The sequence below is a fragment of the Panthera tigris genome, chromosome B1, assembly GCF_018350195.1.
Source record: "Panthera tigris isolate Pti1 chromosome B1, P.tigris_Pti1_mat1.1, whole genome shotgun sequence".
In the NCBI taxonomy this organism is placed as follows: domain Eukaryota; kingdom Metazoa; phylum Chordata; class Mammalia; order Carnivora; family Felidae; genus Panthera; species Panthera tigris.
The window spans coordinates 190,405,870-190,419,577 of record NC_056663.1 but is presented as its reverse complement, the minus strand read 5'-3'; the positions used below and the strand labels follow the sequence as shown (position 1 = coordinate 190,419,577).

Sequence of the window (13,708 nt, the reverse complement as noted above, 5' to 3'; positions counted from 1 at the left end):
GCCCCATCAGGGTTCATGTTTTAGGAGTGATGAGTACAGCATTACTAGTAAAATTCAGTGAAGTCTTGTTGGGATTTGGGGAGTGGTTTGGGTAGAGAGAAAAAGACTTTCGGTAGAAGTGATTAAATGAAGCTGGTTGTGCAAGTCCTACAGGAGAACTAGGGAAGAATCATTCTGCCTAAGGACCAGAATGGCCCTGTTGAAGGCAGAACATTAAGGTAGGGAATTTGGAGTTGGCTGTATTTGCCGTAACAACGCAGGGTATATTATTAAAAGGCTTAATGGGATGAAAGTTACCTAATAGAAAGATGAAGTTGGTGGTCAATATTGTTACATAAGGTGAATTGGTGAGAAGAATAGAGTATTATCAAAGAGAGTAGTTGGAAATCTATATAATTAAGAGATAAAAGCTTACAGAAAAAGAATAATAGTAGTAATAGAAAGTAGAAAGAATAGAAGCTGAGATGGAAGAAGATTATGGGTATAAAAGCCATGAAGAAAGAGCTTGGAGAGGCAAGGAAGATGGGAGTCCCAGATAACCCAGTATGGGTTACAGAAGACCTCGAAGAAGGTGTTGACATCTTTTAATGTGAAAGTGAGGGAAGTAGGTTGGGGGAGAGAAAGAAGTTGAACTGTCATGAAGTCTTAAAGTCCCAACTCATCCCATAGGTAGTTCTAGAACTGGGATAGTCCTTTGAGTTGTCCAGAATTGAGACAAGGCTGAGCTGTTGTACCCGTACATCTTCCAGCCACTGAATGTGAACTAAGAATGTGGCAGGGCCCCACTGTCTTCAGCCTGGATCAGTTCTGCACGTGGGAACTTTTAGCCTCCAGAGCCTGTACCACAGCATCTTCTAGAAAAAGGGGCGAGGGGCAGTTCAGTTTGCAAGGAATATGTTAAATTTGGGTTTAGAAATTTTGCATTTGGGATTATGGCAAGATAATTAGTTGGAAATGCTTGTTAGATGTGTAGGGAACTATATTGTAATGATGCCATTTTGCATTTACAAAGCTTTTTCTCTTGATCTTCTAGGCCTTAACAGTTCATGACAATTTGGCTATAAAAATTTGCAATGAGATCTTAACATGTCCATGTTCACCAGAAATTCGGGTCTATACGAAAGCCTTGAGTTCTTTAGAACTCAGTAGCAATCTTGCTCAAGATCTTTTGTTTCTGTTGAATGAGATGCTGGAGGTAAAGTAGTTTCTAATTACTCTTAACGTGCATAAATTTTTTTTATCAAAGTAGACTTTATGTGCTTGTATTAAATTATACATACGTTAGCAAACTGTGTCTGCTCATTTGAAGTAAATGTTTCCTTCATAAATTTAATAGAATTAAAAAAAAAATTTTTTAATGGTTATTTATTTTTGAGAGAAGGAGAGGGAGGGAGTATGAGCTGGGGGAGGGGCAGAGAGAGAGGGAGACACAGAATCTGAAGCAGGCCCCAGGCTCCGAGCTGTCTGCAAGGAGCGTGACATGGGACTTGAACCCATGAACTGTGAGATCATGACCTGAGCCAAAGTCGGACGCTTAACTGACTGAGCCACCCAGGCGTCCCTAACATGTTTTTAAACTACTGAATAACAGTATGTAGCTTTTTGAGAGATTAGGAAATGCTGTATTAAAAAAAGTGTTAATAATGTTTTCTGTTATAGGAAGTAAAAGATAGGACATGTCTGAGAGCTCTGGAGAAAATCAAGATTCAGTTAGAAAAAGGAAATAAAGAGTATGGTGACCAAGTGGTAGCAGCACAGGATGCCAACATGAATATGACTGGTTTTCAAATTGAAGATGGTAATAACATACTAACCTGTGTATTTATATTCTCTCCTTTTCATCTTTACTGAAGCACATTTTTTCTCCTCTAGCATGTGGTTCGATTTCAGAAACGAAAGAAAAAATTTTCTAATTCCCCTGGAAAACAAATTACTGATAAGTGTTTATTCTACTTCGTTTTTTTAGTGTGTACGTTTTTCACCACATGACTGCGTACTATCTTAGGGGTTTTGTTTGCTTACTTTACAGTATTCACATTCTTTTTGAAACTGGTTTATGATACTTTTCATTTTCAGTAGCTATTAATTGTACTGGTTGTCATTTCTGTTTTATGAAAAATTGATTTGGAAAGGCCATTTAAAGTAATTAATTAAGCTTTTTAAGATTTACATTGTCGTATTATTTCCTTTACTAGAAAATCGTAAAGAAGCATATCGAACCCCTCTCAGGGATGTAAAAGCAACGGGAGCATCAAAATCCACTCAGCAGAAGACTAACAGAGGTAGTGTATGGATTGAGTATAATAAAACTTTGCAATTTTGTTTTCCAATGAAATACTCATTTTGCAAGTTTCCTTATTGATAGAGATTTTTAAATGTCTCAGATATCCTTAACTTTATTTTCAGTTCTCTCAGTGGATATTAGGTTTTGCTCCATGTCTGAAAGATTGTATCAGTGTTGCTCCAAGTGCTTTTGACTGAAAGAGATAGGATGCGGTGTATCATATTGTAAAGGACTATTTGGGTCAAATTAAAATTTTTTTTATCAAATGATCATTGATGATTTTATGTTAGCAGTTGTTTGTATTCTATCCTTATATGTTAAGTAGTTTTGTCCTTTTTTCCCTATAGGGCTTCTGTTTTCCTTTTTCCCATTTTATTTCATAATTTCTCAACATAATTTATTTCCCAAGGAATATCCAACAATAGGGGCTTTGTTGGAATAAAGTAAATGTTGACTATCAAGGGATCACTTGGAAAAAATCTGAAATTCAAGATCTTTTTATTATTTTATTATTATTACAAAAGCAGTTCATGCTTATTACAGAAGAATCAGAAAATACATGCAGTAAACTAATATAAAGAACACTAATAATCCCACCCATGAACCAACCATTATTTGAATTCTTAAAAAAACAAACAAAACAATTTTGAGACCCTTTCCTATGCAGATTTAATTTTTTTCTAAATGGAATCTGGCCATAATATTTTTGTAGCCAATCAGTTATTTAAATGCTTATTGTTGGGTGTTGTTCCAAAGTAGTCCCATATTGTTGGATGTTTTCTCGGGGCTAGCTGTATTATAAGCAAATATGTAAGGTTTTGGAGAAAAACATGAATAAATAGGGTGTATAAATTTCAACCAAATACTCATACTGAGTGATCAGATTCTTATCATAATTGAGGAGCATCACAGGCTAATAAGCTTTGTCTTCTTAACCTTACAAATTTCTAGCAAGTGGAATTTTTGCAATCTTCAGCATATTGTTAAAAGGTCTAGTTTTTACACTGAAAAATGTTTTAGAACACGTATTTGAATTGGCCATGTATACGTCTGAATATTTTACAAGGACTAAATTCTCTTTCTTTCGGACCTGTTATGGGCTTAAGCCTTTCTGGGCTTACCCTACTTTTCTAATCTTAATATTCATGTTTCTCCATATGTCTTAGGCTATAGCCGTAATAGAAGTACTTCTGTTTATATAGCTTATTTTTCACATTCTTCTTTCTCTCAAATATATTTAAAATTTGCCTCCTTATAATTTGATTTCCGTATTTTCCCTTGCCTATTATCCAAGCTTACCAAAAAAAATGAATAAATGGCTGGAATCTAGGAGGAAATGTGTTGTAGAGGGAAAAGAAAGGATTTGAGTAGCCCAGAAATGGTAATAAATTTTAATAATGAATTATATACTTTCTTTAAGGACAGAGAAAAGTGACAGCTTCAGCTAGGATGAACAGGAGACACCATACTGCTCAGGTTGACTCTGAAAGGTATGCCACGCACATCTAGAAAATGTAGAGGCCTTTTTTTTTTTTGGTCTAGAAAAAGAAAAAAAATGTAGTTTCCTTCCACTGTGAAAAGCTCAGTGTGTAACACAATACTCAGTGGAAACTGTAAATAGCGAGGTCTTGGAGATATATATCTCAAATCTCAAATTCCATTATCAAGGGCATTTGACCTCCCATGGCTGTGTGCTTTTCCTACTGGGATGGCTCCTAGTCCTAGGTGGTCATCTTTAATACATCCTTTCAATTTATATTTCCATGTATACTTCTGATTATGTGATTGGATGTATGACTCCTCTGATACTGAATTAGCAAACTCTTAGGATTTAGATTTGGGTTCTTGACATAGCAGGATTATTCCTATCATTGTAAATTGCATATATTTGTGGTATAGCGTTTACTTTTAGATTCTGCAAATTAAGCCACTGTTGGAAGCTGAAAGTTCTCTTGAATTCATCTATTCATTGGTAAAACTGTAATGTGTATACTGTTAGTGTAGAACTTTAGGTTAAATTTTGACCAAATTTAAAATGTTTTCAGGAAACTTGCTATTTCCAGAGTGTTTTAAGAATTTATTGCCTGAAATAAGAGAACTTAAATTTTTTTTTCACTTTGTGTTGTCCTCCAGAATTCTTTTGGGCAGTTGTTCCTGTTTAATCACACGCTTCATTACAAAATTTGGTTTTTTCTTTATAACACAAGGTTCTATATAGATATAAAAAGCAATTACCTAGGTTTCCCATGATTCACTTGGCAGGATAGCCAGTTAGTCTTTTTGGCTTTAGTTTTAAACCTAGTGAAATCAGGATATCAATTACACACTGATAAAATGACAGAAGCAAAGAGCTTTATTGATAAATAAACTTGAGGGTTTAAAGCTTGTATTTAAATTGGTGTATTTTCAACATCTATTTAGTGACCCTGAAGTTCCAGAGCCAGAATCAGAAATGAAGAGGAGATTACCAAGACGAGCCAAAACAGCAGCACTAGAAAAAAGTAAAGTTAACCTTGCACAGTTTCTCAATGAAGATACAAGTTAGGAGAAGAGATGATGGAGGTGAAGTCCTTTTGACCATGTCCTTTAAAATTATGTTCAGTTCTCTGCTCTAATACAGTTACTCTTGTATCAAAATTAGAAAATGCCTCTTGTAGCAGTTTGTGCTGTGCGATTCATTACTTTGCCTGTACTGAAGCAGCAGGACAGCGCCTGTCAGTGTGCTCCACGGACACCTGCATCGGTCACGTGGATTTAATCAGGATCTAAGGTGGGCCTAGGAACCTGCTGCTTCAGTAGGTTTCCAGGGGATGCTTATGAACTCTCATGTTTAGTATGGCATTATGGACAGCTTTTCAGTGTAACTAGCTAGTAGCTTGCATTTAGGAAGCTTTGATTTAGGTGTGGCCCATGCAACATCAATGAAAACACTTCAGAACACATTAAAAAGGGACATCTCAAGGGCAAATGAAGTACCACAAACTGGCTAGAAAGGAGCTTACCTTAAGGGAGGAACAGTACAATGAACTTAAAGTACCCAGCATCTAAGTCAAAGTTATTTTGATAATTTTGTTTTGTGATTCTTACACTAAAAATATTTTGGTAATGCTACCTGAATGGGTAATTTCTCTTCGTAAAATATTTGTATCTGAGAGCCCTCGTTTGCTTATGGTTGTGATGGTGTTTCTTGGGTTAGGGAGCTGTTCACATACATGTATATGTATATATAAGTAATCCCTATACCCAGTGTGGGGCTTGAACTTGACCCCAAAATCAAGAGTCACCGGCTCTACCAACTGAGCCAACTGGGTGCCCCGCCCCCCCCCCCTTACACATATTAATGCTGGAGTTGCTTTCTGTGTTTTTGGCATAACAAAATAATATTGTGGATAATAAAAGAGAATGCTAGTGAGAAAAGTGTGACAGGAAATCCTTTACATACTAGTTGATGAGCACTTGTTCTGTCACTGTCCATTTCACTTTTCTTCTCAAACTGGCACTTGCCTGACTTGGGGAACTTCTAGCGTGTGAACTGAGCCCTGCTTCCTGCTGCAACACCCAGCAAAATGCACGTTCTTCTCTCTCTGGTACTTACCTTTTCTCTTTATTATCCAGAACAGAAATGTCCTAACAAACATTGGATCTGTACTAATAATGATTGTGCTTTTTAAGGTTTATTCACTAGAGGCCATTTTTTTTTTAGGTGATGTTGTAAGAGCTAAATTAAGATCGTTGTGCTTTTTAGAACCAAATTGCTATATTACATACATATATATGTGCTTTATAAAACTCAGAAATATAAAAGGAGTCTGAAAGTTACAAAGTAAGAATGCGTATTAAGCAAAAGGAAAAGGCAGATATGGTGGTGATATAAAACAATAAAAAATAGATGATTGTTTTTCATTCTGTTGGCTCTGTGTCTTTCTGTGCTTCAAATTCCTTATGTAAGTCTTCTTTTGTTAAATCCCTGTCACTTTAAAAATAATTTTTGTGGGTGGGGTAAAGGGAGAAATAAGGACATAAAGTGTACACAGAATGTGCTAGAAGGAAAAGTCTTTAGAAACACCATAAACTAAATCCCATTTACCCTACAGCCAGGCTATCCAAAGGGAAGAAGCCATGTTCTTACATACTTACACGGACCACCATACCAAAGCTTTTTTCCTCTGGCATGGGGAAAAATAAATGTAAGCACCAAACCTTTAGGATTCTTACTATTCAAGTTTTAGACACAATCACATAAGCCACTGCTGAAGCTATGCTTTTGCACAATTATAGTTAAAGGTAAGGAATATTATCCTGATTTTAAAAGACATTTTACACTTAAATGGCTAAAATACAGTAAAATCAATAGATGTAAATCCATTTACCATTTTTCATTCGAAACTGGTAACTTACACCAAATAGTATTCTTGTCTGTAAGAGGCACAGCTTTGCTAACGAGTAAACATGCAATTGTGCCATTCATCTTACAGCCCACAGATTTTATAGGTTTAAAAGTACAAGAGAAAAAACGGATCAGCTCAAATTCTCCTATGAATGGAAACATGCTACTTGATGATAAACTATGATCAACTTTTCTATACATATATAACTCTGAAGGAGATAATATACTTCTAAGAGATACCTTTGCCTTTTACCAGTTTGCTTCGAGGTAGTTGGTATCCACCTATTATATCCTGGGTCAGGTCATCATCACAACTCTTTACAATACTAGCCTTCTAAATCACATAATGCGTTATATATTAAAACTTTGTGCACAGAAATAAAACCGGGAACAATTATGTATTTAAACTTAGGGCATAAAAAATTCACAAAATACCATTAAAAAGAGAAACATCAAAATCCATCTGTACTGCAAAATTCCACAATGGTCCGGTGTAAAACATAAAAAAACATACAAAGAATATAATCAAAATGATTAATGCTAATGATTTAATATAAAGACATCACAGGACTAGAAATATTTCAAGATCAATTGATAAATGCAGAAGGAATACTGATGTACAAAATGAGGATAGTGCAAGAAGAACTGTAATCTATTTCTCTTCACTTTTGAGATTTTGGTTATGAACTGTACAGCTCGCTAGAGATGCTGCTGTCAAATTCAGATTCCATTCAATGGGACGATTAAGGCACATCTTAATGGGGCTCAAAGGGCAACTTGCTGTATTCCCATCGGACAAATTCAGTTTCTCATCAGTTTTCATTTGTAGCATGCTGGAAAAAAAAAGTGTAAAGCATTTTAGTTCTTTAATTTCAAATAAATTATCGACCTTGTAAAAGAAATTCAATCATCTTATTGTTTGGACCTCCAGACATTAGAATTAGGGCATTTTATTCTGAAAGTACAGAGTTTTGTTGTGTTCCTTACCTCTGGCCTCCTTACTGAATTGAATACTTTACCTATGTTAGCCAGGTATTTAAAAGGTCACCCAGATAGCACTGGACAAAAACCACTGCATATATGGATTCCATCAGCATACTCTGGACATTTAACGTACTGAACTTGGTAGGATTCAGCCCTTTTCATTTGTCCTTTAACTTACCAGGATCAGAGCCACTTTGAGACAAGAAGGAATTAACCTTTGAAAGCCTACTGTGTTCTAGAGACACTCGCATGGATTATCTCATAAATTTCATAGCAAACCAAGCAATGTTGGTATACTTCTCATGATAAATGATAAAAGTGAGTCTCAGACTCAAGTACAGATACGCCTCAAGTTACAGTCACCAAATTGGTATAGTCCTTTCTCTTTCCCCTATTCTTGTCTACTGGCTCTCTTATGAGAATCTTTAGAAACATAGAAACTTGAGAGTCCAAAGGGTAGCTAGTCCACATATAATGGACATGTAAACCCACATCTTAAAAATAATATTGATAGCCCATTCACGTTTTCAGATGTAGATCCTCATGTTTATAAACTATGTCATAGCTTGTTATACATTAGCTATTAGTTGGACTACATCATTCCCAAGCTTTCTCCAACCACAGGTCCATGATTCTTCCTATTAGTAAAGAGGAAACTGCTGTGCAGTATTTAAGTGACTTATTTTAAGTGGCAGCCACTGCCAGACATCAGTGACTTTTTCCTGATTTCTCCTTGCAACCTCAACAACCTACTCATTTGCTGTTCAGTAAACCAGAGAGATTTAACCTGTTATATTTTAACAGTTGTCATGTTGCCACTGAGCTCTCTTCAGGCAAATGGACTCCCGGTTCCACCAAATAACATAGTTTCAAGTTTATGAAACAGAATGACAAACTACAAGTAGCCTAAAAGGTTACTCATCATATAGAAAATCACTTTAAAAAAACCGAAAGAACATAGAGGTGAATAAATAATAATGTACTTAAATCATGGCCTGATATATGAGAGATAAAAAAAAAGAGATAAAAAAAAAACAATACTCTCATTCATAGAAATCCTGACTGGTTTTTGAAAACATTTGCACTGGTTACTATTAGCCTCACGGACCTCAAGATATTTTTGTTTTTCAAGGCAGCAAAGCTCAGATAAAGCAGTAATGTTTTTCCATCTTACAAGGACTGCCAGTCTTCATATTTGTAGTATGTGTATGTATGCCTCCGAGAAACTCTAGGGCAAGCTATAAAAATACAATTATACTAAGACAGCTTGGTGAATAAGTATATCAAGCATCATTGCCAGAAGAAGAAAATGATGGCACAAAGCAACAAATCATGGTGACAAAAACAATTTTTGCTCTTTGCTATTCATCAGAATACTTTAATAACTACATTATTGTTCTTTTTAATACTTTTAACATTAATTTACTTTTCTAGAGAGTATACTCGAAATTTGGGTACACGAACTCCAGGAGTACACAAAAGTATACACATCATGGGAAGAAAATACCAGTTCAAGAACTATACGTTAGTACCAATAGATAGACTGACATACTTAATTCATAAATACCCACTTAAAACTAGGTGGTGTGAAGAAAAAAAAAAAAAAAAAAAAAAAAGGTGGAGTGCAGGGGCGCCTGGGTGGCTCAGTCGGTTAAGTGTCCAACTTCGGCTCAGGTCATGATCTCAGGTTGTGAGTTTCAGCCCGCGTCAGGCTCTGTGCTGACAGCTCTGAGCCTGGAGCCTGCTTCGGATTCTGTGTCTCCCTCTCTGCCTCGCCCTCCACTCGTGCTCTCTCTCAAAAGTAAATAAACATTAAAAAAAAGAAAAGTGGTGTGCAAACTTTAGGCACTACCTATCTACAGAGTACTGAGTAGAAGAACATAGCTATCTTCAAGGGCCAGAAACAGAGGCATTAGAATAATAAGAGCTAGAAGGGACCTTTCTAGATAACTCATTTTTAAAATGGGGAAACTAAGGTATAGGAAAATAGAAAAATAAACTGCTCTTTTTTGGAGTGTTCTAACCAGATGCATTCAGACTAATATAAGAACCTGCATCTTCAGTTATAACCAAAGCACTTTTCAATTCTATCTTCTATACCAAATTATTCTACATTGAGTATCCACTAGAAAGCACTTGTGAGGCACGAAGATGGGGAGGTGGACACAGTGCATGCTTTCAGGGAATTTGCAACCTAGAGGAATTTTTTAACAAATATTCCTTCATATTTGTAAGTTAAAAAATTGGACTTGTTAGGTTTAACGTCAGGAGGTTATGGGGCAATCATATACATTTGTACCAAGTGAAAGATTAATACATGTTCCTCAACTTTTTCTTTTTTAAAATAATCTCTACACCCAATGTGGGGCTTGAACTCGTGACCCTGAGGTCGAGTCACATGCTCTACTGACTGAGCCAGCCAGGTGCCCCTCAAATTTTCTTGATGTACTTTTTAAGCTTTTTTTCTTTAGGTTTTGAACAGGAAAATCGAATATTCTTGTATGTCTATGTATTCAACTGTATCTATGGGGTTGATGTCTAGGAGTAGGATAAACGGAGTCAAAGGTGCTTTAAAGATTTTGGATAGAGATTACCAAATTATCCTTTGTAGACAACATGCCATTTACACTCTGACCAACAATGTATGAAAATGTCTTTCTTCCCTCATTTTCTTATCAATAATGTATAATAAGTTATGGATCTTTGTAAAAAAAAAACTAGGTTAAAAATGGTATGCCGTTGTTTAATTTGCACTTCTCTTATGAGGAAGGTTTGGCTTATTTTCATATTTAGAAGCCACTTGTTTTTCCTTCTCTGTGTTCTTTGCCCATTGAGATGATCTATTTTGATATTTAGTTAAGATCAGTGTTTTGTTCTATGTGATTTACACTCCCACTTCCCTCCCCATCCTGCCTTGTTCATTAGTTGTTTATATCTGCTTATGGTGGTTTTGTCATGAATCCATTCTAAATTTTAGATCATCAGATTTATCAGTCTTATTTCATGGCTTCTCTGTCTTACATATATGGTTCAAAATTCGAAGCAGCAGCATTTAAATCATCGTATCAAGTGGCTTTATATATCCACATCCAGGATTCTATTGAAAGCTTAGCAATGGTGTATTCAGCGGTACTCTTGCAAGTAAAGAACTGGGAAAAGGAACATAAAGACCTGGGTTCCAATTCTGGGAATATTAATAATCAGCCTTATGATGTTGGACAAGTAACAGCTTCACTCAGTCTCCTTTTCCTCATGTTAAAAAAAAATTAAACGACATCTTCCTACTTACCTTTACATTCCTGATGATCTAATGAATACCATTTAACATGATTTAAAAATCATATGGAGCTATAGACAAATGCAAAGGTTTAGTTTAACACTGTATTTTGGTGAATGGGGGACAAAACTGGAAGAGAGATACTCACCCTAAGTAAGGCTTCTATCAAACTAGCAATCTAGACAGATGGTAGGTGAGGAGGGAATGAGGACAAAGAAGGGGCACCTGAAATGATCATCTAGACATCTAAGCCTATTTTCAATACTTGGGTAATTTCATCCACCCTAGATAGAGCCTCTCTCCAGCATCTGAATGGAGGTTTATAAGAATATGTGCATTTGGGAAGTATAAAAGATGAAAATCTCTGGTGGGTCATGGAAATCCAAACAGTCATAATGTGTGATTTAAATTAATGATGACTGGGGCGCCTGGGTGGCTCAGTCAGTTGAGCATCTGACTCTTGATTTCAGCTCAGGTCATGATCGCAGTTTGTGAGATGAGCCTCATGTTGGGCTCTGCACTGGGTGCGGAGCCCGCTTGGGATTCTCCCTCTCAGCCCCTCCCCCAGCTCGTGCTTGCGCTCTCTCCCTTTCTCTCAAAATAAACATTTAAATTAATGATTACTGATAATTCTAACAAAAAGAATTTTTAACATATATCTAGCTCTAATAACTCAAATTTGTTTTACTTATTACTAGAGATATGGGATAGTTCTTCTCTGTCATACACACAATAAACCTGAATGTGAACTAGCCAAATCACAGGAAACAAATTTTAGTGTGATCAGGACAGGTCTGAAAATATCATTTCTAGAGCAGTTGCTACATGCCAGGCACTATACTAAAAACCTCCCTGACAATATTTTATTCAGTTCTAACAACCACCATTGAGGCTCAAAGAAGTAAAATGACATATCAAAGTCACTCAACTAGTAAGGCAAGTTCAGAGTCTAGGATGTATCCCTCCCTCTATCCTGCATACGAACTCTTGGGTTGCAATTCTGTCGTGATTCTGCCTTCATGTTAATACCCATTTATCTATTTCTTCAAAATACTTAATGCATTGTTTGGTCTATAGATGTGTTTGGTCTACAGATTTCAGACAGAAAGACATCCTGAAGGCCTACAGCCATAACTGTATCTAGAAAGATATATTTAGAGCATCAAGTTTCCTCATATTTAACTAAATAAGGAGCTATTACATCTTTCAATTTCTCAAGGTAAAAGAAAATATGTTAGGGCATAGACATGTTTTTTGATAGCTACCAAAAGAGTATTCTTTAGGTTAAGGGTTTCAAGAAACAAGTTAATCTTTTCAAAGGGAGAAAAGTCAGCTGTATGCATGGATAAACTGAATTCTGGTATACGATTTGGAATTAGAACAGTTACTATAATGTACATGAAACTACTGAATTTGAACTCATTTGTTTTAACTCCAAATTCTGAGTGACTGGTTTATTTCCTCTGGAAATGATGTCATCTAATGTTAAGTCAGTAAAAATTTACTGAATAGCTATTCTAGCTATACCCTGAGCCTGATTCTCCTCAAATCTATCCAAATCAATAGGGTTGCTAAATGTGCAAAACTAGATCAGAGAACCTTTATGAAGTCATCAAGTGTGTTCCCATGTTTCTGATGTAGTAAGAAGTTAGAAAAATGAAATTCTTGGTCTACTGGACTCTAACCGCTACCTACCCAATATATTAAGAATATAAAATAGTGTGATGGTGTCTGTCTTCAAGGGTTTTCCAGTTCGGTAAGGAGGCAGAAGGGAGAAGTATTCATGAATTACCAAAATAAAAAGCAGTACACAGTAAATACAGAAGAGGTAACTAAAGACTAAGGGATAACATAGAAGGGAACTTAATCTTAGCAGTGGCGAGACTGGGGAAAAGTCATTTGAAATAGGCCTAAAGGGGTAAGGGTTTTAGTAAACTGGGAAGGAGAGAGGCTTTGTAGAGCCTAAGTTCTGATTCCAAATCAAATCACTCACCTGCTAAGTGTACATTTCCTAAACTCTAAGCTTCAATTTAACTGGAAAGTGAAGATAATGAGAGTACCCACCTCTTGAGGGAAATGTGATTAGTAAATGAGTTTATATAAAGTAGGTGGCATAGAGAAGGCATGTAAAATGCCTGGCTGAACACATAATAAGGACTCAATAAATGTTAATATTAGTACTACTAACAAAAAGTCAAAAGATACATGTGTGGGATAAAAGATGACAGATATGTGTATAATTTGTTTCTGCAATTGTACAACCATTTAATTTAAAATCTGGGCTTAAAGGGGTGGGGTGGGGGATTCAAATTAAGAGCCATAGGGATCTAGCCAGTTAAACATGGTCTACCAGCAGACCATGAGGTCAAAGGTATGAGTAAATCCTTTCTTTTGCCAGCAAACTCTGTTAAGAGTTAGGTTGTACAGATTTTTTGTTTTTAAAGACTTAATTTATCTCAAGAGTAAAATTTCTTTTTGGTAGAATACTGAAGAATTTAAAGGCCTTGGCAGATTGTTAAGTGGTAGATTTTAAGTCAGACATTTTTTCTGACTTGCTTTTGATTATTTGATGTAGTTATGTGGAGGAACAGAAGAACCTGGCGGTTAAGAGTAAGACTTTGAAGTCTCATATTCTTGAATTAGAATCCTAGATTTGCAATTTACTCCAACCAATTTTAGGAGAATTACTTTAACATAAAGATTAGCATATTATGTGCTTAACTAGTAAGGGTTATCGTGATTATTAGAGCAAACCATAATTGGGGATTCACAAGAA

At 35.9% G+C, this 13,708-nt stretch overlaps 2 protein-coding genes across 11 annotated transcripts in view; one reads left to right on the top strand and one right to left on the bottom strand.

Moving 5' to 3' along the window:
- NCAPG (non-SMC condensin I complex subunit G) overlaps positions 1 to 6,187 on the top strand; it is a 46,820-nt gene extending 40,633 nt beyond the window's left edge. For both annotated transcript variants that reach the window (XM_042984875.1, XM_007093746.3), the window contains exons 17-21: positions 1,034 to 1,195; positions 1,660 to 1,798; positions 2,196 to 2,282; positions 3,705 to 3,774; positions 4,706 to 6,187. In XM_042984875.1, coding sequence (XP_042840809.1) covers positions 1,034 to 1,195; positions 1,660 to 1,798; positions 2,196 to 2,282; positions 3,705 to 3,774; positions 4,706 to 4,829 — 582 coding nt within the window. In that variant the 3' untranslated portion in view covers positions 4,830 to 6,187. The remainder of the gene's footprint in view (positions 1 to 1,033; positions 1,196 to 1,659; positions 1,799 to 2,195; positions 2,283 to 3,704; positions 3,775 to 4,705) is intronic.
- Positions 6,188 to 7,205: 1,018 nt separating this feature from the next.
- Positions 7,206 to 13,708, bottom strand: part of LCORL (ligand dependent nuclear receptor corepressor like) — a 167,173-nt gene continuing 160,670 nt past the window's right edge. For 5 of the 9 annotated variants that reach the window (XM_042984861.1, XM_042984864.1, XM_042984863.1 and 2 more), the window contains one exon: positions 7,419 to 7,504. Coding sequence is in view for 3 of the 9 variants with exons in the window: in XM_042984871.1 (XP_042840805.1) it covers positions 7,324 to 7,504 (181 nt within the window). In the remaining 6 variants the exon portion in view is untranslated. Of the gene's footprint in view, positions 7,505 to 13,708 lie in introns of all 9 variants that reach the window. The other 4 variants (XM_042984871.1, XM_042984869.1, XM_042984862.1 and 1 more) reach the window with 4 other exon arrangements.